This window comes from Parasteatoda tepidariorum, chromosome 2 (assembly GCF_043381705.1).
Source record: "Parasteatoda tepidariorum isolate YZ-2023 chromosome 2, CAS_Ptep_4.0, whole genome shotgun sequence".
NCBI lineage: Eukaryota > Metazoa > Arthropoda > Arachnida > Araneae > Theridiidae > Parasteatoda > Parasteatoda tepidariorum.
In genome coordinates this window covers 14,206,435-14,231,925 of record NC_092205.1, presented here as the reverse complement: position 1 = coordinate 14,231,925, position 25,491 = coordinate 14,206,435, and the positions used below count along the sequence as shown (strand labels likewise).

The 25,491-nt window shown below is 28.8% G+C and overlaps 1 protein-coding gene across 11 annotated transcripts in view; it reads right to left on the bottom strand.

Moving 5' to 3' along the window:
- The window catches only part of LOC107448828 (protein tyrosine phosphatase type IVA 2), a 28,550-nt gene extending 3,597 nt beyond the window's left edge, over nt 1–24,953 (bottom strand). The window contains exons 1-4 of one of the 11 annotated variants that reach the window (XM_043051343.2): nt 24,622–24,953; nt 5,150–5,516; nt 2,602–2,694; nt 1,454–1,584 (exon numbers count right to left, since the gene is read on the bottom strand). In XM_043051343.2, coding sequence (XP_042907277.1) covers nt 1,454–1,584; nt 2,602–2,694; nt 5,150–5,263 — 338 coding nt within the window. In that variant the 5' untranslated portion in view covers nt 5,264–5,516; nt 24,622–24,953. The other 10 variants (XM_071177190.1, XM_043051377.2, XM_043051347.2 and 7 more) reach the window with 10 other exon arrangements.
- Nucleotides 24,954–25,491: the final 538 nt, after the last annotated feature.

Genomic DNA, 25,491 nt, shown 5'->3' with positions numbered 1-25,491 from the left:
TTATGAACCAAACATAATTTATAACCATTTCACAGGATGCGCAGCCAAATTATTCAACAAAAAATAAGCACTTTTCAAACACTCAAATGATATTTTTAAGACCTTTAAAAAAAATATCATAATTAGGTAAGGTTGGAAAGCTTTTGACAATTGACGGTTTTATTTGGTTTTAACCGTCATGTCAAAAAAAAAAAAGCTTTGGAATTGTTTTTGACAATTGTTAAAATTTTTGAATCATGTAAATCGAATGGCGTTTTCATACGTTACGGACTGACGATGTGCCGAAACAGATTGGGGTTAAATTAATTGTGAAAATGTTGAATAGAACAATGTGAACAGTGTCTTTCTGCATAATTCATAGCAAAAATCAACATGGTAAAGGAAAAACCTCAATTTGGAAAAGCGAAAATTAAGCACTTTTTAAAAACATCCAATGAAAAAAGCACCTTTAGGTCAACATTAATAAAACACTTGTAAAAATTCAGGAAGTATTTAGTTTCTCTTAGAAAGTAATTTTGACAGCATATGGCATAACCAAATGTTTTGCTCAAGTAAAATGATAAAAAATATTAAATGTAAGTAAATCTAAACAAATTGATAATCAAGAGTAAGAATAATGCACAATTACCGTAAAATATTTAGAGGGATACAAAAGAAAGTTAACTTTGATTGTTATTCAGAAAATGAAATTGCAAAATTGAATTCAAATTGCCAATGCTTTAAAAAAAAAAAAGATGAAAAGGCTCAGTTGTCAGTTGGTATGGGTTGTCAATTTCAGGGGTCTGTCTAGGATTTTCTGAAAGGTACCTATTTTGTGAAAAATTAGGCATAATTTGTGAAAAATTAAAAATTGTATTAAAAAATCAATACAAAAACATTGTAAAAATATAGATTTATCGTTTCTTAAGGGACACAAAAGTAAAGTTTTAAGAAAAAGTATTTTGTGAAACTACCGTTTTTCCTAAAGTTGAATTTGTGAAACTACCGCTTTACCTAAAAGTGAATTTGTGAAGGTACCGCTAAACGGTAGTAAATTCGGTCTGGACAGATCCCTGAATTTTGAAATGATATGTTAGAATGATCTATGTTTTTGTCATTTTATTTGCGTAAAATAGTAATACAGTTCACTACGAACACTGAATCCATTGCCACAATCAAAAGTTGAAACAACAAAACTGTTACCTTTTGATACTCTGAGAAAATCTGTAAACTAGATCAGTAGCTTATTGTTACAAAGCATGGCTGAAAAAAAAGGTCCTTACATTTTTTTCCCCTTCATACTTTTATTGATATTTTAGACAGTTTAAGGGCCAAATAAAAAGTTTGGTGCGCCACTTTTGTGTTATAGGTCATAGGTTGTGGATCTCTGGCTTTAATCAACATTTTGTATAAGCAAATGTGGTTTTATGTGTCCCAAAAATTATAAGTTGGATCAATAAGTGAGGCTATTTACCTGCCCAGACCAGCAACACAATGGACAGCAACACAACAGTCTGTTTTTTCTTTAAACCTTTTCCTTAGAAGATCAAACCAATCATTCATGATTTTAACTGGTGGAGGAGATCCATCGTCAAACTGCCAATCCTGCAAGAGACAGTAAAAAAAAATTTCAATATACTTAATACCATCTCGATAATAGCACACACTTTCTTATCTTATATATTTAATAACAAATGCAAATGAGACACATACTAGCTGTCCCAAATATGATTGATTATTTTAAATACATATAAAAGACAGAAAAAGATAAAATTTGTACAGTTTACTGTGTTTGTTGGAAACAAGATTTCATTATTAAAAAGTTTCAAAATTTGTTACCAAGTTTGTCAATAGATGGTGCTGCTATGAATAACTATAAAATTTTGTTTGGTGGCAAATGTTATAAAATTTTACCTATAATGCTATATTTCTCCTTTCCTTTTTCTTTAAATGATTTCTTTCATACATTGTCGTGTTTATTTACACGATACATTATCATGTTCTAAATAATAGTGGCAGAGATACACAGGTTATCCCAACAAGAGAAGAAAATTTTAATATTGTTCAAACACAATTTTTTTCCTTAAGAAAACTTTAAAAAAAAAATTTTGTTTTGTTTATTTGTATTTTTAATTAGTTGTAAAATATTGGTTGGAGGTAATTTTTTTCTAAGAAAGTAATTATTTAAATTAGAGACATGTCTTTATTTACTGATACTGTCGCTTTAGCATTTAAAAATAACTTTGTTAATAAGATTCTTTAATGAAAATAAAAATAATAAAAACTAATAATAATGCAATTATTAATTATACAATTTTATAGGTGTAAAGATTATTTTTAAAATAAAGAATAACAAAGCAATTAGCAATTTTCAACATAAACAAGTAAAAACAGATAAAAATTAATAAAATAAAACTTTACACAATTTTTAATGGTGAACAAAAGATATTACTTGCATTGAAATGCAAGTTTATCTTTGTATTGAAATAAAACTGACAGATGGTAAAAACTAGGTACAGTTGATTCTAAAATCATGAACAACAGAAAAACTTATGTTTCCATCCCTTCTTTTACATAAAATAATAAATAAAAATGAATAAATAACTGATTTTAAAAACTTACCAATACTTTTATTCCATGCATCTCCAAAGCTTCTTTTTGATAAGTGGGTTCACATACTCTTACAACTTCTGTTACATTTTTGCTTTTAAGCTCCTAATAAAAAGGAATAACTTACGTATAGTTAATCTTGTTAAAAGTTCATAAATAATAAAAGAATTTCTTTTAATACTAGTAATATGGATTTTAAATCACTTCAAATGTATGCATTATAAATTATTAGCATTTATTTTACATTTTAGTAATGATTATATATAGTAATTAAAAACATAGCTTTTTGGACCTAATTACTTTAATGTGCTTTTAGGGATATTTCAGAAATTTTGGATAAATATTGTAGCATTGTTAATAATAATGGCACCTTATTATTTTAAATAATCAAGAGCTGAGTTACTACTGATTCAGAGCTACGAAAAACAGCTAATACTAAAATTTATAAATAAAAGTAAATTTTTCATATAAGAAATTAATTAAAAAGTTACTAATACTAACAGTAGCACAAAAGGAAAGAGTTCTGTACAAACATAGATTTCTATTATGTAAATTGGAGAATTTGTTTACATATTTTTATTTTAAACACTTGGGCTAATATTAACTGCATTCCGTTGCAATTTTAAGTTTAAACATAAAAACATGTTTAGGTTTTTCCAGTTATATTATCTTTTAAAAAGCAGGTTATTTGAAGGTTGTAAAAATTCCTAGTTGGGAAAAAAAAAGATTTTGATTTTTTAACAATATGTCAAAAATATTTAAGCAATTGAAATTAACTAAACTATTTCAAAGTATTTAATTATTAATTAATATTTTCAATAACAATTAAAAAAGAACCACTTTTGTTCTTTAAGTATGCTAATATAATTATAGACTAAGAAAAATAACTGAATGTTTTAAATATGCTGTAATATTACTTTTCAACTTCACTTAAAATGCAAATAAATATGTAACATATATTCATGAATATATATATTCATATAATCATTAACATATATTATTTTCATAATCTATGTTAATGATAAATTTCTCCCCTTGCTTGTCTGTACAATAAAAATGCTGTACTTCAGTATTATCTATTTAATATCTTGTTTAGCTGTATACAATTTATAATATTAGTATAAATTAAGTTTTATAAAATATGCATTTGTTTTTAATCCATTGAATCAATACAAATTTTAATATATTCAAGGCAATATATAGTATATATTTTATATTAAAGATAATTAGTAAAAAAAAAAAAACTAACAAAATAATGGAATGATGAAAAGGAAAAATGGGTTGCAATACTAAATTTCAGTAAAAGTACAGTATGAAGTTTCAGTACTATTGTTTAAATAAGAATAATAGAGAGTAAAATATCTCCCCCCCCCCTTTATTTTAACATAATAATGCTTAAGTTTAATAATATTAGAGTTTGCAGTTCTTCTGAAACTTCTGATTTTCTGGATAAAAAATATTGTATCATTATTTGTTCTGTATTTTTAGCTTTTTATCCCAATATTTCTGATTTCTGTGCATACAGAATAACCTATTTCCTAGGATTACTAATGTAGTTTTCAAAATAATTGGTTTGAATAATCGAAAAATTTAAATTTTTGATCCAATGTTTCTTACTTGAATTAATAGTTCACCCAGAAAATTATTTTTGAACACAAATGCTAAAACATATATATATTCACTGTGAAATTTTGGTAACACCTGTAATCTTGGTGCCTTTATTTATTTATTATTATTTTTTTTTTTTTTCATTTAATNATTATTTTTTGTAGAAATGATATTTGAAGTAAAATTGATCAGACTGTTATTTAATTATAGCTGCTAACATAGATAAGGAAAAATCCTGGAGTTTTACGAAATAATATAAATTTCTTGATACTTGTTACAAAAAGTACGAAATATTTTACACATAGGGAATTTTATGGATTTTTAGTTATCAAAATAAAAAACTGAAATATTTTCCAACTATGATTAACATTAAATGAACTTGAAACGTTATGTATTATGTTTACTCTTAATTTTAATGAGTAATAGGTATTTAATTCATCAAAGATAGTTAACTGATTTTTATAAATAAGGCTCGTTTCTTTATGCATTAGTAAAACTTGTTTAAATATTAAAGCAAGCAATAATCTGCTCAAAAATTAAATTTCAATAGAGATTTTAAGGGAATTTTCTTAATTGTAGGGAATTTTATAAAATGTACAAAAACCAGGAGAATATTTATTAAACCAGTTGACCAGGAGAAACTGGCAAAATCCAGTAGGCTACTGCAAAATCCAGTACCTAGAGTTGGCAGCTATGTTTAATGAATCAAATTAAAGAGAAAATACACATGAATTTCAACTAATACCACAGATAATGTGAATTTATAATATAACAAATTTAATGATTTCAGCATAAAAGGTTTTAAAAAAATACTTCTAAAAGGAAAGGAAAATTTGAGAGAAGCACTTAAAACATTTACACAAGCTGCAAAAACTTACTGTCATCGCTTAGGAGTTGGTTAAATATTATAATAAGGTTTTAATTAAAAATGAGCCTTAAATTCATTCATTACCTCTATAAATGCATTGATGGTAGCATCCGTTGGCCTGTCCATTATCAAAAACCTCATGTTCTTGTAAACAATTTCGGATGGGCCGGGTCTCATCAACTTATGCTTCATAGTCATGCCTTGGTGGAGAATGCCCCAGTTAAATGAAAATAAGTTTTTCTTAGTGGATGATTTCAAAATAAAGATAATCTGATGTGCTTCACAAACTGAAATGATGCAGCAATATCTGCTTCTTAAGTAATCTTCGCGCAAAAAAATAAATTCTCACAAATAAATCCAACAATACACTTTATTTGTGTTGTGCTGGGCAGAATTCACCTCTGTGGATGACCAAGAACTCCATTAAGTATGAGAAGACAACAGATGAGATCTAAAAAATCAAAAACATACAATTATAAGAAACAGAAATTTATAACACAAAATTTATATTTCTGAAATATTAAAAATCTTCAACTCAATAATTTTAATTTTCCAAGGGTCTTCAACATGTTATCAGACAAGATGAAGGATTTACATTATCTATTAAAGAGCTAAATTATTTGAATATCCTATTTTGCCTTTGAGTATTATTTTAAGTAGTGTTAAATCAGGACTTTTAGAGCCTTGTGTTCATTCTGTTTTGATAATCTATTTCAGGAAAAAAAAATGAAATGTTTTTTCTTTTTCTAAGGGGATTACCCTGCAGTTGCTGTTCTTATATTTCTAATCTTGTTAAGTGAACTATAAAAAGGGAGGTAAAAATAATTCTTAATATTATGCAAACGATAGACAATGAAATAATTTGAACTTATTTATGAAGAAATTTTTTTATGGGCAAAATATCATTTTTAATAGAAAGAAAACTGGCTTAAAAATAAATTTATAACACAGTTATATATATTATCTCTTAAATTTTAATAGACGATGAAATAATTTGAACTTATTTATGAAGAAATTTTGTTGTGGGCAAAATATCATTTTTAATAGAAAGAAAACTGGGTTATAAATAATATATTATCTCTTAAATTTTAATACTAGAAGCAAAATTAATAACAACATTTAACAATTATGAGTTCTCAAACATAGCTATCTAAAGCTTTCACAAAGGAAAAAAAAAAAAAAAAACGCAGTGAAAGAAAAGGTATATGCTTTCTAAGGGATTTAAACAGGAAAATATAACATAGTATCTTTATTACAAGCAATAAATTATTGACATTTACATTTAATGTTCGAATTAATCAAAGATATCTGCAACTTTTTCATTCGCTTTGAAAAATATTTTGTACGTAGAATTATAGATAGGTATTTGCAAACATTTATATTATTATTAACATATAATCAATAAAAAAGCATAAACCCTTTAGAACTTTAAATAAAATATTCGAACATGTTTATATGGTAAAAAACTAGGAATATATCAAGGCTATAGGATCTTTATCTTCGGGTTAAGTTTTTAATTCCATTAGTCTGAGGCTGAAACGAAATAAAAAATTTTACTACGAAGATGCATCGATATTATTTTGTTACCGGAGGGGAATTTATTTTAGAAAATTGTAGAAAATATAAAGAAAAATGTTCTTTTCTAGCAATAGTTCAAAGATTCATAGAGGCATCAAAAGCATCAATAGTTAAATTTTATCATCTCGCAATAATTTCGACGATAAAAATCGCAGTAGCAATAAATTTAATAATCAAACTGCCTGGAGACATCATTTTAAAGACAGTCGAAAATTCCTCTGAATCAGCCGGAAATCAACAAGTGTATTAATTGCTTTACTATTACACCTTATTAAACGATTGTAAAAAACAATCGATTGCTGATATTTTCATCCTGCAACAATTTCGAAGATAAAAATCGCAGTAGTAATAAATTTAAAAATCCAACAGTCTGGAGACATCGTTTTGAAAACAGATGAAAATTCCTCTGAATCAGCCGGAAATCAACACGCGTAATAATTGCTTTACTATAACACCTTATTAAACGATCGTAAAAAGCANTCCAACAATAGATCGAAGATTCATAGAGGCATCAAAAACATCGATAGTTAAATTTTATCATCTCGAAACAAATTTGACGTTAAAAATCGCAGTAGAAATAAATTTAAAAATGAAACTGACTGGAGACATCGTTTTAAAGACAGTCGAAAATTCCTCTGAATCAGCCGGAAATCAACAAGTGTATTAACTGCTTTACTATTACACCTTATTAAACGATCGTAAAAAGCAATCGATTGCTGATATTTTCATCTTGTAATAATTTTGCGGGAAAAATCTTAGTAGTGATAAATTTAAAAATCCAGCAGACTGGAAGACATCGTTTTGAAAACAGACGAAAATTCTTCTGAATCAGCCGGAAATCAACAAGTGTATTAATTGCTTTACTATTACACCTTATTAAACGATTGTAAAAAACAATCGATTGCTGATATTTTCATCCTGCAACAATTTCGAAGATAAAAATCGCAGTAGTAATAAATTTAAAAATCCAACAGTCTGGAGACATCGTTTTGAAAACAGATGAAAATTCCTCTGAATCAGCCGGAAATCAACACGCGTAATAATTGCTTTACTATAACACCTTATTAAACGATCGTAAAAAGCAATCAATTGACGCACCCCCTGATATTTGTCAGTACTATTTAAGACGAAAAAATGCTGATTCTAAAAGAGTATGGGCGAATCATGTATGGGTTCAGCTAAAAATTTTCCTTCAACTGTTGAAAAAAAATTAAAATATTGAAGAGCAAGATATAAAGACAAAGTAAAATGTAGCGCACAAACCTCACCGCAACTGTAGGAATACGTATTAAATTTCCATTTTTTCAAATCGCATTCCCATGCATGGAGCTTCAAGCGATTAAAAAACTCTAGGAAAAAAGCAGCAAGACAAAAAAAAATCCAACAAATTTAGAATAATTGTTTTATAAAAAAATAAGAATAGGATGCGATAAATGCTGGATGTTGTTACTTAAGTTATATCTGTCATAATCTATTAGAGAAAAGAGCTTACACTTTCACAAAAGCAAATTAGCGTTTAATAAATGCAACAGAAGTGCGCCGTAGTGGGTTTGCATTCCCAAAATGTGGATGTTTGGCAGAGAGCCCTTGGCAATTCTGAATGCCAAGGACGGAAGCAAGCTAACACAGGAAGCCTTTCTAACCTATTCAACATTCCTAGTAAACAAGTTTCTCATATCATACCTTTATCAGTTACATAGGAAAGACGCACCAACAAGCGCAGATGCACTGATAAAAATTGTCTCAGAACAGTAAAGGGCGCCAATACCGTAACATTCGAAAACAAACATAAATAGTTTAAATACGAGAAACCAACTAACTACTTCTATTTTATATTTATAATGTTAAAAAAATACTCAAATGATGCTTCTTTGTCGATTATTAAATAAAAGTTTACTTTTATTACCTCTTCACTTTCAACATCTTGTTTTCTTTCCTTATTACTACTAAAGAATTAATATTACATAAATAGTAAAATCTAAGCTAAAAAGAAAATTTACTTCTCGCGAACCTCTTATCTTAAATTTGTGTTCAATCATCCAATACAACCATTTAAACAAGTCTCTATTATGCAAAGGTAAAGCTTCCACATTATTATCAAAAGTAAGCTGTTAAGATTACATTTGACCCTGAAGCAATTTCCAGTTGTTCTATTCAGACAAATCTAACTCCTATTTTAAATTCAAACTTCTTTGTAAACATGGCAGGATGAACACAAATAGGATCACACAAAAAAAAAAAAAAAAAANAAAAAAAAAAAAATCCCACCACACAAAATGATTTTAATTATTATTATTATTTTATTTATATATATACATAATATACTTAGCGACAATTATTTAAGTTTGATTCTGAAGCTATTCCGATAATTAACGTCTGATATTTAGAAAGAAAAAAAAAATCTTTTTATACAATACGAGCTGAACACCCGTTCTTCGTAAGAAAAGAAGAAAAAAATCAAAATCGGTATTGAACAACGATACAATATCATGCACAATACTAAAAACAAATACCGACACAATAAAAAAAAAAGTTATTTCAATGACTTCTTGATTTATTATTACTAGAGCCCGGATTTTGATGACCTAAAAAATCTCAATTAATGCCCTTAAAAAGTGCAAAAAATGCCCTTACAAACTGCAAAAAATGCCCTAAAAAATGCAAAAAATGCCCTTAAAAGTGCAAAAAATGCCCTTAAAATGCGAAAATTGCGCTAAAAATGCCTTATGACATGACTTAAATAGAAGTAAAAAAATTGAACTAAAACAATGTTTTACTCTTTAACATTATTATGAGTCGTTTCATTAAAGTTTGACAAATATGTTTTATATCCAAAAATAACAAAAAAAAGGAAAATATATTGTCTCCAAAACATTTTTATTTTGTATAGAAACTTAAATGAATATAACAACTTCCATCTCATAATATTACTAAATATCAGAATTACAGTGGATTATNTTTTAATTATTATTATTATTTTATTTATATATATACATAATATACTTAGCGACAATTATTTAAGTTTGATTCTGAAGCTATTCCGATGCTGCTCTGAAAATTAACGTCTGATATTTAGAAGGAAAAAAAAAAATCTTTTTATACAATACGAGCTGAACACACGTTCTTCGTAACAAAAGAAAAAAAAAATCAAAATAGGTATTGAACAACGATACAATATCATGCACAATACTAAAAAACAAATACCGACACAATAAAAAAAAAGTCATTTCAATGACTTCTTGATTTATTATTACTCATTGCCCTTCCTTTGAGCCCCGTGACTTTACGGTAATAGACACAGAAAAACAAGTTCAAGGCCCATCCCATCAAAAATGCCATCCCATCATCGTGGTCAACTCCTAATATTTTAAATTTACCAAAATCAAGCAATTTTTTCCTCAATTTATACCTATTACGTAAGGAACTTATTTCCACAGTATCTATAAAAAAAATTGCGCAGTATAGGTGCAGTTTAAATAGGCGCCAAATTTGCTCATAAAATACTTTGAACCAACACTATATACCAGTCAATTACTATAATACCAGTAATGTTTATATTACCAAGAATAATTAAGTATCATTGACGCCAACAATAGTTTTATACGTTTCTCCTAAACAAATAATTACCGTTTCTCTATCAAATAGCACTCACTAAAGTATTTATTTGAGCATCATAGGTGTCAAAAGTGGTATGACGGTTTTCCATTTTTCTCCTAAATTAATTAATACCATTGCTTCAATATTAATTTTATTTTAGAGTGCAAAGCTTATTTTTAATTACAATTAGTGCCTATTACCAAAATTAATTTAACATCATTGGCATCAAAAATGTTACGGCGATCTTAAACTTTTATCTTCTCTTAAACGAATTCGTACCATTTCTTATTTTTTAGTACAAAGTTTTTTTTTTTATAAATAGTTAGTAATGGGTCGGATAGCCTGGTTGGCAGGACACTGAGCTCATGTCCAAGGTAGGCTCGATCCCCGGCGACCGAAGACTCACCGTGTAGTAATTGGTGACTGGTGCACGTTAAACTTGTCGAGTCACAAAGTCCTCCATGTTCCCATAACAAAACATACCTCTGGGGGTACTGATCCAGGAGTTTCCTTATCTTCCGGATTGGTTCAAAATTACAAGGCTACGGAGCTGGATATTAGTAGTCGTAAACCCAAAATCTGGGTCGGCTGTTCAACGACGGTTATAAAATAAAATTGTTAGTAATGAGCCGTGATGGCTCAGGGGATAGAGCGCTAGCGTTTCAATGATGTGAATCGGTTTCGAATCCCAGCGAAGGCTGGTCGATACGAATTCCGCAATAGGCACGCATCGACCACAGTGTTGACGTAAAAATGTCCTTAGTGGTAGACGGATCATGGGTTGGAGTCCCCTTGTACACAGGCTAACCATGGGAGGTTTTCATAGATTTCCCCTCCGTGTAACGCAAATGCGGACTAGTTCCATCAAGACCTCCACGAAGGCACAATTTCTCCCAATACTCGATCCTAGAGTTCCCTTGTCTTCTGGATTCGGTTCAAAATTACACGGCTACGGAGTTCAGTAGTAGTCGTATATCAAAAAAATTGTGTCGGCTGTTCAACGACTGTTATAAAATAAAATAGTTAGTAATAATAGTTTAGCGATTTTCTACGCCTCTCTTAAATGGATTAGTACATTTCTACATTAAATTGGTTTTCAGAGCAATATCTTACTTTTTATTTCATCCAGTATCTATTAACAAAATTAATAATTTGAGTCAAAAATGGTTTGGCGAAATTTTACCGTGATAAACGAATTAGTGCCATTTCTCCATTAATTTTTTACCCTTTAAGACATAGCTTTTTTTTTTAATTTCAAGTATTTCGTATTTTCAATATTAATCATGCATCAATTTCGTCAGTAATTATATGGTTAATTCTTACGCTTCTCTTAAACGAATTAGTGTTCCTTCTCCATTAATTTTGCTTTTCAGTATGTATAGTAAACTCAATTATCGTTGATTTTAAATTTATAGTTTTAAAAAAACAGGTTTTAAAAGCATAAATATAAACAAAATTAGCACGTGGATAGCTTCAGAAGTACTAATTTAGTAACGTATTTTGCTTATGCTAGTATGTTTATGTAGATATCATTAAGTTTATCTGACATAATGGATAAAAAATAAATAACTAAAAAAGTACAATTAATTTCTTTTTTGCTTAATCAGAGCCATAATCTAGCAGACATCGCCGATGTTATCTTTAAAATCGTCTACAGTTTTAGTTATATCAATAGCGATAGCTCTAAGCCAATGAGTTAATTCTATTTTTCAAATGTTTCTCCTGAACGATATAATTAAAAATATTGAGTGTTTTTTTAGGATCGAGGGATGGAATTGTCCCTTGTAACCACGGTCCAAATTTCAGGACAATAGAATAGACGGTTCTGGAGTTATCTGAGGGACGAACAAACACACACTCTTCATTTTCGTCATCATCATCATAGTTGGCCAGACAGCCCAGTGTGGGCCAATGCCTTCCTCTAAAGATTTCTCCATAACGACTTTCGATTTATCTTAGATCTCCAATTTTTTTTCATTAATTGCAAGAAAATCAGATTCCACCAAATCAGCCCACCTCAACTGCGGCCCTCCCCGCTTTCTTGTTCCAGTGGGTCTAAAAAGCAATTGTCTGCATTATTGCATTGTCTTTACTCATTCGAATCATGTGGGCTATCCAATTCTTTCTATTTATTTTTATGTATTTACAGGGATGAGAGTAGTCAGAAAGTAAAAAAGAGGAAATCCAAGAATACATATATAAACAAAAATTTGACAAAAAAGAGCGATTTTTAAACTTGTAAACCATGTGATTATAAATCCCGATATGAGGCTTTTAAATCACNTTATTTTTATGTATTTAATAATATCAGGTTGTTTATAAATCTTGTACAAAGTTAAATCTCCTTCTTCAGTTAATGTTTTCATTTACACCACCAAGAATACTCCGTAAAATCTTTCTCTCAAATATTATGAAACAATTTTCTTCCTGTGTCATTGTCCAAGCTTCAGAAGCATATGTCAAGACCGGCATGAGAAGAGTTTTGTAAATTAAGAGCTTTGTTTTTCTAGAAAGAAATCTAGATTCAATAAATCTTCTCAGCCCATAGACACAGCCCTATTTGCCAGATAGAGTCTGTTTTTTTTTTTTGTTGTTTTTTTTCTTTTCTTCCAGGAGACATTCTGTAATCAATAGTAATAATTGATCCAAAGTAAGTAAAACTCCATACTGTTTCAAATCTATAAGAATCCATTTCAAGATAGGGGTCTGGGACTCGGTTTTTTGAGAACAACAAGTATTTTGTTTTCCCTACATTCATGACTAAGCTTAATTTTATTATTACAGATTTCAAGTATTATTTATAAAAAAATTTTTTTTTACAAATTTCGGAACAGTTTTCAAAATATAGAGGAAATGGAACATATCGTCTTCTTAATCTACTCAGCATTCAAACATTTTTTTTTTTTGCACCAAAAATATACATTTTATTAAATTTGGATGGAATGGCAGTTTATGATATTTTTAATTTGAGCTTCGATTTTTATTTCGAACAATATTCTTGGAACATATCATAATTTCCAGTTCATTCTAAATTATTAAGCTTCAAACAAATATTTGAAGAGAAAATGAGAAGGAAAAAAAAATGTCATTTTCCGTATAATAACCAGAGCCAAAAAAAGTATTTTATTCCAAAAATAACTGTCACTTTCAAAAAGCCCTTGAAAAAACACATGTCGAGTTAGGTTGTATCATAAACACTGTTTATTAATATTTTGTCAGCTGTTTAAACTAATTGTAACGAAATTAAACGGTTATCAGCATTATTGTGTTGTTAAATGAATACAATATGCAAAGCATAATATATAACAGAACAGGCAAAATGTGCCAAGTAAAATCGACATAATATTGCGTGCATGTATTTCATAGCTTTCTTTTACAATGATCATAATAAAATTTTTATTTTATCCCTTTTGTACTAGTGCGCCAAATCTGTAACCACTATATGTCACCATTACCATGATACCCTAAAAATAGAGACGGCATATTATTAGAAGCACTTAAAATAACGCTTATGCACTTTTATAACGGATGGAACGATAGAAAAAGCTAAAAATAAAGAAAAAGGCTTCGGTTTTAACGCTTAAGATCATTTTAAATGGTTAAAATAGACATATGGGCGGCAGTTTGGAACTTAAAGCTATTTATAATACAAACATTAGCGTTATCGATTATTATAGAATTAGCGTTATCGATTATTATAGAAGTCCCCGCTTCCTTAACATTTCATTTCGCAAAATATTTTATTCTGTAATTGTTTGAAAGGAAATCGCATGCCACTAAGAGATGAGATATAGTAAACAATAACCATTCGAATGAGTAGAAATCATACGAGAAAAATCGTTTCATTAAATATAATTGTATTAGGCATAAATGGCTAACTAAAATAAATATATATTTTTTAACTTAATACAATTGTTCAAACATTTAAATTCAATTTAACAAAATCTTCAACTCACCAAACAATAACCTCATCTTGTTAAGATGAATTATCCAATAAGAAAAACTAAAATTTTGTAACAGAAAAAATCCAAGAATATCACATAAGAAACGTACCTCACTAAGTCTTTAAAATAAAACCTTAATTTTAAAAGCCACTCATATCCACAGGTGACTTTGGAATATTAAAATTCATAAATGCAAGAAGCACTCACAAATCATCCCGTCAAAATAACCGGAGGCTTTAAACTCAGTATAAATCCACTACTGCAGTGAGAACAATTAAAAAAAATTTATGATTACATAAACACTCGGCAATATTTCCTCTTGAATAAGCAAGCGACCACAGAACGCAACAAATAACTCAAAAAAATGAAAACAAGTTAACACAAATTATGCAAGCAGGTCCAAAGACAAGATCGTAAAATGAGGCAACAACAAACAGAGGGACACTCGCAACTTAATTACGGTAAAGAGTTTGCGTCCTCAAGGTTACAAATATTGGAAAGACATAAACATTGGTGGGCGACTGCCAAGTTCGACGCGCATCTTCAAGTTTAAAGTTACGTAACAGCCAGGATGCTATCTTTAAAAAAATGCCGCCTTTTTCTTTTCCCTTTAATGTTCCGTCTTCAAACAATGTATTACGAAACGGAACGTGGTTGAAAGAACTCGATAATTGATCAAGATGTTCCACTTCCCAGAAAATGCGTGATTAGAAGACATGCCTGGGCCTCTTAATAATCAGATTAAAGTGATGCCCTTTAGCAGAGTTTTTTAGAAGATAGTTGGAAGTGATTTAGTAAAACAGGTATTGCTAAAAATATCTTACATGGTGTCAATGTCGAGTTTACGAAATAACACAGAGTATTACAATCTGAAGAAAAAAAATTTTTTTTTACAAGAATAAATATAACTACAGTATACTCTCGAAAACTCGAACTTCGATAACTCGAAAACCTTGTTATATCAACAAATTATTTTTCCACTTGGCACTATATATATCCACCTAATGTTAATTTGAATTCCTATATCGCAGGGTTTTTTCTCAAAACCTTGCTATATCAAATTTTTTTCTAAATAGAAAATTTATTTTTTCGGAAAAACCACCATGTAAGTTCATTGGCAAGCACAATTCTTTTCTATTTAATGCATAATGTTCCAGTCTTACTTTTAAAAATAAAATTATCATTCTTGTATTTAGACTTACAGTCAACTATCATTATATGCATATTTGACAGTAGTTATTCTTGTGTTTCATGGCTCTACTTTTTAAAGTAATATTTTAGAATATATTTTTTTTACTTTTTAGAACATATTTTGTTCTGAACTTGTCATCTCGAAATTTATTTAGTTCCCTTTAACTTTGAGCTATCGAAAGTATACTGTATTCAAAAATATTATTATTGCATATAATATAATTAATTAGTATTAAATTTTACAGAATACATAAATCCAATAATAACTAACACTGCCACTTTTCTTAATTCCAATTTCAGCGAACTCTGCAAATCTGGTCATATAAGAGGTCACTCAAGGAGAAATTTGGGTTTCTAAACGGATCTACAGAAAAAAAATGCAGGTAAATTGGACTCTGCACAAAATATTTTACCGCAAAAAAGGAACACGAAAATTATTTTATCTAAAAAACGAAATCTTCCCTTTAAAACAAAACCCTTCAAACCCTTAACGTTTCCTACCATAATAAGTAAACGAAAAAAAAAAAAATTATTTTTTTGCAAAAAGGTGTCGATGAAATTAATATTATTTGTCAACTAATTCATCACTGTAATTGGCAAAAAAGAAGAAAAAAAATCATGTTGGAAAATATACAGAATATAAGTATTTTTGATGCTTAGTTTAAAAATATGAATAATACTGGAATTAGTAAAGGGGTTACAAAAATACAGTGAAACTTGTAGGGAGTGACCCATCTCCGATCCACAGTAAAATGGTCGTTAATGAAGGTGGGTCGTTCTTAGATGTTACCTACAATGACTTCAAAATTGTTATCCAAGGTACAAGATTTTCAGCAAACGATTTTATTTTTAGTCAGTGTCATTTTCTTGGACTTCTGTTGGAGTCATGAAAAGATAGATCTATGAATTAAATTAAGCGTCTATAAAAATGATCCCTACTGAACTTTTTTTATTAATTTAACTTTCAGCTCTAAAAGTAAATCGTTGATAGCATCGTCTTTAGTGCACCCTAACTACAACATGAGGTTGCATCGTTAAAAAAAAATTTAAATAAGAATCTTAAACAAATATTTAAAATATATTTTAATCTACTTATTTGCTTTGTTAAAATTTTTGGTTTTGATATTTTTTGTGTTTCCTTATTTGATCTTTTCGGCATTTGGTGCAAATGTTTGCCCGGTCTCTGGGAAAGATTTTTATGGTCTCTCCTTAAAGGTTTTCTTCAATACAAGGTCTATAGAAAAAATTCCGTGCCTCCCAAAAGTGGTCCTAAATAGAGATGGTCGCTACATAAAATATCAACATAAATTACTTTTAAAAACTTAAATCGAAAATAAGCACCATTAAGTACTTTTTTAAAAACGCTACGCATCCTGGCGGTTCAAATTTTATTTAAGTACAGGGGTCTGTCCAGACATTTTGTGAAAGGTCCGGTTTTCGGGAAATTGTGAAAAAATTACTTACATTCTTTCAACCAGGGTCCGCTTTTATGAATTTGTGCAAATAGGGACCGGTTATAGCAAAAAACTTTTTCAAGCAGTTTTTAAATTGTAAATAGATACAAGATTATGCTCGGCACTGTAAAATTAATAATTAAAAAAAATTAAATTTTCAAAAATAAACAGCAAATGCTGCTTCTAAATTAGAGTTGCAACAGACAAATATTTGGTATTCAGCCTGAATGCAGAATATTTGCTGAATGCAGAATATTCATTTCTGACGAATAATGGAAGAATCGTCTGCCGAAGACATAACTTAAATCGTTTACATCCATCTTTCATATTTTCTGCCCTGGGAAGGGTTTATTCAATTAACAATAATGAAGATGAACAAATTTGTGAAGGGTCCGATTAAAAGAAAAACCATTTTGTGGAAGGTCCGTTTTTAAGTTAAAACATTTTGTCACGGGTGCGTTTTTATGAGAAGATATTTTGTGAAGGGTCCGTTAACGGACCCAAATTTCTTCTGATCAGACCCCTGGTAGGTCATTAAAATCAATTTCTCTTATTTTCGGAGTTTCTTGGAAAGCAAAATGAAAACGTAACAAAAAAATTACATATGGACAAATTTCAAATAGGCATGAAAGTTGAAATCGGGGAGAGAAAATCTTTTCTCATATGAAATGAAAACCAAACGCATATTTCTTATGATAGATAAATAGTGGAAAGGTCAATAAGATGTTGAAAAAGAAAATAAATAAATAAAAAGATAAGATAGGAAATACAAATAACGGGAGGCAATCGATTAAAAACAAACTCACCATAATATTAGTTTTGAGAAAAATAACAAGACCTACCGATATTAAAGTCATCGAAAAAGAATTTTCAATTGGTAAAATTGGGCTCTTTACAAGGTAGCTGGAACACTATCTAATCTCAAAAATGGTATATAACCTCCACCATCACTTAATAGAAAAGTGTTGATTAAAGATAAAACACATGTTGACGGAACAATTGTAACTAAGAAATTTGTCTGATAATAAAAGGACAGATTTATAAAGATCATATTTTATTAAAAGTCACGTCCTTATGATTTCACCTGCCGTAGAAAATAACAATTTTGTTAATTTCCAAGTCGACGAAAAATATCAGCCATATTTCGTAATGGTTTCTAGAACAGACTGGAAAGGATTTGTAGAAAATTTACAAAAGGTCAAAAGATACACCTGATTCTGTCCACTAACTCAACTCCGGAAATTATGAAACAGTATTTTTAAATAACGCAAACAAGCGACATCTAATTAATAAACTCAGCCCCTATCTGCACGTAAATACATTATTTTTCCACCAGTTAAATAAATACACTTTTTCTACTTAACATGAGTATAAAACTGAAAATTTAGCAAGATTTTACAGCACAGAATAATGTGCGCATAGGGATTTTTTTTTAAAGGAACAATTTAATTGCTAATTATCTAAATTATTAAGCACCAGCAATGTAAAAGTTAAAATAACTAATCTTAAATTTGTAACTAAATTTTTGCAGACGACAATTTTAGTAACGAAATCAGACACACAAAGCTTGGTTTCTAAGAATAAACCTCTTTTTCTTTTTTTCCCAACAGATTCGGACTTTTTTAAAATAATCGCCTTGTTATTTCGAACCTAATTCACAAGACAAGGAAACTCCTGGATTAAGTGTAACGAAAGACTTTTTCATGGAATTTTATTTTATTTTATAACCGTCGTTGAACAGCCGACCCAATTTCATGGGTTTACGACTACTTACGTTCAACTCCGTAGCCTTGTAATTTTGAACCAATCCAGAAGACAAGGAAACTCCTGGATCAGTACCCCCAGAGGTATTGATTTGTTGTGGGAACATGGAGGACTTTGAGACTCGACAGATTTAACGTGCATCAGTCACCATTTACTACACGGGGAGTCTTCGGCCGGCGAGGATCGAACCCACGACCTCTTGGATATGGGCCCAGCGCCCTACCGACCAGGCTATCCCGGCCCAAACAGTTTCATGGAATTTAACCGCATTTGCGTTACATGAAGAAAAAAATCACGAAAACCTTCCACGGTTAGGCTGACGGCAAGGGGACTCTAAACCATGATCCGCCTACCACTGAGGATATTTTACGTCACCACTGTGGTTGGTGCGAGCCAGGTGCAGAATTCGAATCAATCAGCCATCGAACCGGGTCAACTCATCGGAAGGAGAACGCTCTATCTCCTGAGCCACCACAGCTAGGGTGATAGAGCGTAAACAATTAGTCAGTGTTAAACAATTTAAGATATGGAGGGGAAAAAAAATTAGACCATATTTTACATTATCTCTTTCTTTTGAGTCTGGTTTTCTACTTTAAAATGTTACCAGCTCAAATTAATTAGTTTACCTAAGGCTGAACATTGAGCTCCGGTTTTTCTTTGTGTAGTGTACACTTATTTGCATATAGCGATTCCACTATGGGTATGAAATATTAGAATTTTAATTGTTCAAAAAATACAAAAAGTCAATTCGAAAGTGATTGCATTTGCTTCTTAGAAGAAAAAAAACAGCACTGAACAGAGCAGGCGAAAACACATTTGTTTAAAAGAAAAAAAAAGTCTTTTTTTTTTTACATTGATCAATCAATACCATCATAAAACGCATTGATAATGCTTAATTTTTATCTGAAAACAGTATTCAAACTAAAATGTTTAATATTTCGAACTAAAATAGTTGAAATTAATATTTTATTGCAACAAACTAATCACTGAATGAACATAGTTATTTTAATCCAAGCTCAACAGCCTCATGAATTTATAAAGACAAAGGCCCGATTTGTCAGTTGTATTTCAAATGGAGAATAAATTAATTTAGATCAGGAAATATAAAAAGAAACATGAAATCAATAATTCTAAATTACTCTCAGCAGAAAAAGTCCTTCTTTATTATTTATAAATGTATACAACCTTCCAAATACGTTTTCAAAAGTAGCTGAATTTAACATGAAACTAAATAGATATAATTAAAATATGCAGGTATAATTTTGCATCTAAAACCAATTGAAAATTTTAAAGTTTCAGTCAGTTTTGATTCTTTTTTTTCTCCGTCATTGTTTTGATTTACCATCACTATTTTGGACATTTGGTCTTTTGGTCAATGTAAGACAAAAGCCATGCAAAATCTCTATATAAAATCTTTAATATTTCAAAAAATAAAAAAAAAACAAAAAAAAACTAATATTTCAAAATTTTTAAAGAACTTTTCTAATACGCGCATAAGCAGATTGTTTTACTAATTAACCAGGAAAGAGATTTAATTCAACAATGAATTTTTCAACAATAGTCAGTTAACTTTTTAAATCAGTCAAAAAGTCAATAGTAAGTTATGTCTTTAATTGGATTAAATAGCAAAGCATTTGTTTGACTGTGATTGATTATAAAAGTTAACGCAATTTCTTTAGTAGACATTGAAGGAATTAAAAGCTAAAACTGTCAAATTGAGTTGATTTTTATTTACAAAAATTATAAAATGCACTTATTCCAACTTCTTTAAAATAGACAGAAGTAAAAATAAAAGCGTAATAATTAATAAATTTTAAATTTACAGAGTTTATGGAGCAGCATAAAAAAGTTTTATGAAATTTAAAACAAGCGAAATATTGATTCAGTAGTTAACCTTGTCTTGGAGGTACATTAATGAGTTATTATCGACAGGAATTAATAATGAGAATTAAATATAAATCCCAGGCCACTGAAGAAATTAGAAAATGCATTTTTTATTAAATTAAAATTATAAAATACATTAAAAAAAACTTCGTGCAGCTCTATTTTTAAAAAAAAATTGAATATTAAAAAACTATATAAAACACTTAAATTTTAATAAAAACACCGGAACATTACAAACCTTACTTTTATTCAAATAAGGAAATGATTAAATAAATAATTATTAGAATGTTTATAAAATCCATTTTCTATTATAAAAAATGTCGTTTTTAAAGCAACTTTACAACTATAGAGTCTGCATCAGATCTTTCGTTCTTCTAGTATTTTACATTTGAAGTATCTTTAAATAACGATAAGTTTTTCCCCTAATACATTTTCTTCTCAAAATAAGTTAAATTATATAAGCAAGCAATATTTCAGATTGATCTTAAAACAGTATATACAATATGCTACTTAAAATGTGATAAGTCATGGGTTTAAATTAATGTGAATAATTGGATTCAATCTCATAGGTTTTCAACAATATTAATTTATCTCCGATTAAAATCGTCAAAAACTTGTCAACTGCACATAATGTATGCATGCTGATAAGGGAAGAAAGTTCGGAGTCAAACACATAAAGAGAGAGAGAGAAAAAAAAGAAAACAACTTTAAGTACTAAAAAAAAAACAACTTAAGTGGGTGATGGTTTCGTCCTCTATTTCTCGCTCCTTTGATATTTCTGATATTTCCCGACTGGAGTGTTCAGTACATGGAGCTAGAAGTACTCCTAGCTCCATGGTTCAGTAGTAACGCGCCAATAAGAATAAAACTAATTTATTTATTTTGCCCGGAAAATATTTTATTTCTCATTTTACACACCAGATGGCAGTACCAGGATATTTTTAAGGTTATTGTAGATAGTTAGTTTATTCTAAACTAGATGTCAGCACTAATCAGGGATAAAAAAATGCACTTTTATGACCGTTTTCTTGGAAATTAACCGATCGTTAAGGGGCTAATAATTGTGTTCCATAAAGGCAAAAGATTCGCACAATTTACTATTAATATATTTTTAACACATTATTCTATGCCATGATTAGGTTGAGGGTGATTTCTTAGAGTGATGAATTAAGATTTCAAAATCTTTTTCTTTGGGGGTAGGATTTTTATTTAAAAGGGTGGGATCATTATTATCATATAAGTTTATTAAATCTTCAATTCAAAATTTACATAACTAAAACATTAATTTTATAATTAATATTTTTTTGAGAGGAAGGGGTTACTTTTTAATATCTTTTTATAGGGTTTATCATCTTTATCAGACACCCCCCCCCCCAAAAAAAAGATGTCTGAGTTCTCCAAGATAACAAATCCTTAGTTCTTGTGACTGCAGTATTAACAAGTCATTTTTAAAAGAAGATGGCATTGATGCATTTTGTGTACATTGTGGTTTAAACTCTTCCATTTCCTTAGAAGAATTAAATTTCTTAGTACAAATTTACAAAGAATTAGAAAGCAAGGTTCAAGGTATTCATTAATTGGGTAAAAGAAAAAGATTTTCCCGAACATAATGAAGAGGGAGATTCATAAGTAAAACAGAAAGATCTGGATTTTGAAAAGTTTTATGTAACCTTTTCACTTAATCAACTAATTCTCTTGTTTCCTGGGGGGTTGGAGATTTTATCAACTGTGGGGCTGCAAACTTTCAATGCTTTTTGTAATTATTTATTCTACAGGTAACTATGTTTATGCTTTAATGCATTTTTTATTACTTAAACATTATTACATTAATCATTATGCATTATTTAAACTTATTTTACACACCACTATACATAAATGATTCAAAAGTAAATATACGTTATCGCTTTGTTCCAGCTCTTTCGTGGCAAGGCTCTTAAAAAGTTGGTAAAATAACAAAAAATTCTGAAAGCTTAATGGTTTTTAAATATCTAACACTTATTAAACTTATAAAAACTTTCTTTCTGATGCTTGAGAATTCCTATTCTCAAACATAAACAGAAAAAGCACAGGCAAAACATAATATCATGACCCACAATTGAGCCTAAATTAATAAAACATTTAAAATTAATTACTATATCATAATGTAATATTATATTCATATAAAAATAATTCTGCTTAAATAATTTATTAAAAAAAACTGCATATTATAATAAAATATATTTTTTTTTTAATATTTTCAATAAATGCCTGAGAGAACATTGCTAATTGATGCATAATATATGATTGTGATAACATATAAATTGAAAAAATCTATAAAATTTTGAAAATTTCTTTCTGCACTCTTTAAATTATTTCTATATAAATTAATTTTTGTTTAAAAAAATACCTACTTGCATTTGAATAGATGCTTAGTAACAATACATTTCTGTTTAAATCTGAATCAAATTGGTCGTTAAATTGATATAATTTTCAAAGAGAACAACACCAATTTCTGCATTTGTTTTGCATTGCAATCATTCTCAACAGAAAAATAACATTTTCTAAATTTTCCTAACAGCGATCAGAATCTAATCAAGTCAGATCAGATATAGTTAAAAAATTAAATTTGCATGCATTTTTATTGCTTGTAAAAATGGGGAAGGGGTGTTTTTTCCATTAGCCAAAAAGGGAATGAGCACCCCTGTCTATTGCCACTCATTAGAAAGAAGAAGAAAAATTAAAATATGATTCTTCAATTTATGAAAGTTCTGTGAAGTCAAAATCTTGTCAACTCAACTCTAAGGCTTTATTACTTTAAAAAAAAAAAAAAAGTAGTGAGCTGTGAATATATTTATGATACTAAAATAAAAATACCAGGTCATTAGAAAATCCTTGAATGTCTCCAGCACAATTTTTTGAAAGGTGTGATATTAAAATACACACCTAAAATAGTTCTTAAAATTTCACATGTAAAGGAAGAAAAAAACCTTAAAAAAGTTCTTAAATCTGCTAAATATCTGCAAAGTGATTTTAATTTTTAAATTAAATCTTGTTTTTAACTCAATTGAACATAAATTTATGATGATTCAAGGACTTCTTTCAATGCATTATCTGGCACTGTATTCCTAAAATATAAATATTTGGTTACAAAAAAAATTTGAATATAGAATAGGAACAAACATAATGAATAAAGCAATGATATTAAGTTTTGACATATTACTCTCACCAACCTATGAAACATTTTCACTTTAAATTTATCACTAAATAATGTGTTTACATTTACCAGGATAGAAAACTACTACTTTTACTATTTGTGTATTTGACACTAAATAGTGTTTTGAAGTAAAATATAAAATGAGTTAGTCTAAAGAATATCAAAACTAACAACTTTGTAACCAGGTTAAAACAATTTTGACTCTATAAAACTTAAAATTGCAATCAACTATGGATAGTTATTTTGAGCAAAAATAAAACAAACTTTTAAATATAAAAGCATTGAAGCAAACTATGATGTTCTAGATATTAAATAAACAGTAAAACTAAACAATAAAGCACAAAAAATATTCGCACAAATTTTTTTGAAAAAAAAATAGGCAAATAAAATATAATGGTAAACAAAGTTGAGGGGGGGGGCAAAAGATGTTAATAACGAAGAAAAAAAAGACCAGATTGTAACAAATAAATTCAGTACCATATTTTCACATATTCATCAGTCACTGTTTATTTCCTTTGCATATAAGAAGCATTATGTAAACAACACAACTATGTTTAAAAACTTAATAAATACAAAGTTTTTTAAGAACCCTTAATAAACACAAAGTTTAAATTTTCATAAAAATCAATGATTCTTTGATAAGTTAACAAAAGAGATGAATGAGAATTTTAGGATATTTTACAGCTGACATACATTGTGTTGTGTAACTACATAATGATGACGACAATTGTATTTATAAACAATGACAAATAAAAGCGATTAGAATAAAAATAATATTCAGTGTACAGTTTAATAAAAAGCGGTGCTTTTAAAAATATTAAAACAATCGATATTCATTAAAGTTAACACTCTAAGACCATCTGGAATTGAAAAACAAGTGTAATAATAATTTTGAGATCCTTAAACATACACAGCAGGGAAAATTTTGCTTAAATTTTTTTTCTTACTTACTTTGTAAGCAACGTACATCGAAACAAAACTGGATATACTAATCTCTTTCTATAGAAATGTCAAGCCTGTTTTCACAATTTGCAATATGATGCACGTCCTAACGTGTCAAGCAATGGGAAATTCCAAGTAACAACAAAAGGTGACACACTCCAGCATTCTAGAAAATACATATGTTACATTTTCTATAATTAATGTACGTATCTGGTATAAGAAGTTTAAACTCATTATCGTTCTTAAAAGGTGAGAAATCCAACTCAGAATCACACAGACTAAACTTAAAAGTTGAAAAAGTTTAGCGCGTACCACTAGCATTACTTTATCATAAGCATTGAGCGATGAAGCATGAATTTATTTTATTTTCCCTATCTAACTAATTTCCCTACGTTTTCCCCTTTACCTATTTTACGACAAACGTGATACTCATAATGAATTTAATGAATGTGACCCTATCATTGGAAAGGAGACGTCAGGTGTGATTTATTTTCATTTAAGCTGAAACTGTTTAAAACCGGATTAGGAGGGGGCCCAATATTTAAGCGATGCAATTTTTATTACATTTTAAAATAATCAAGGAAATTTTGAAAAAAAATTCATATAATTGCATTTTGTATTTCGATAATTAATTTTGAAAAATAGGAAATAAATTAGGTTTGGTTATTGAATAATTAGGTTTGGTTATAAATTAGGTTGGAATAAATTAGGTTTGGTTATTCAATGCTCAACAATGCAAGGATGTTTATGTAAACAATATTAAAATTTTTGGGGATTGCAACAATGTATATGAAATTAAATAAAAAGTAAAGATTACTAATTTTTTTATTTCTAGCTTTCATTTTTTCCCCTATGAAAATGAAATATATATGTCTTGCA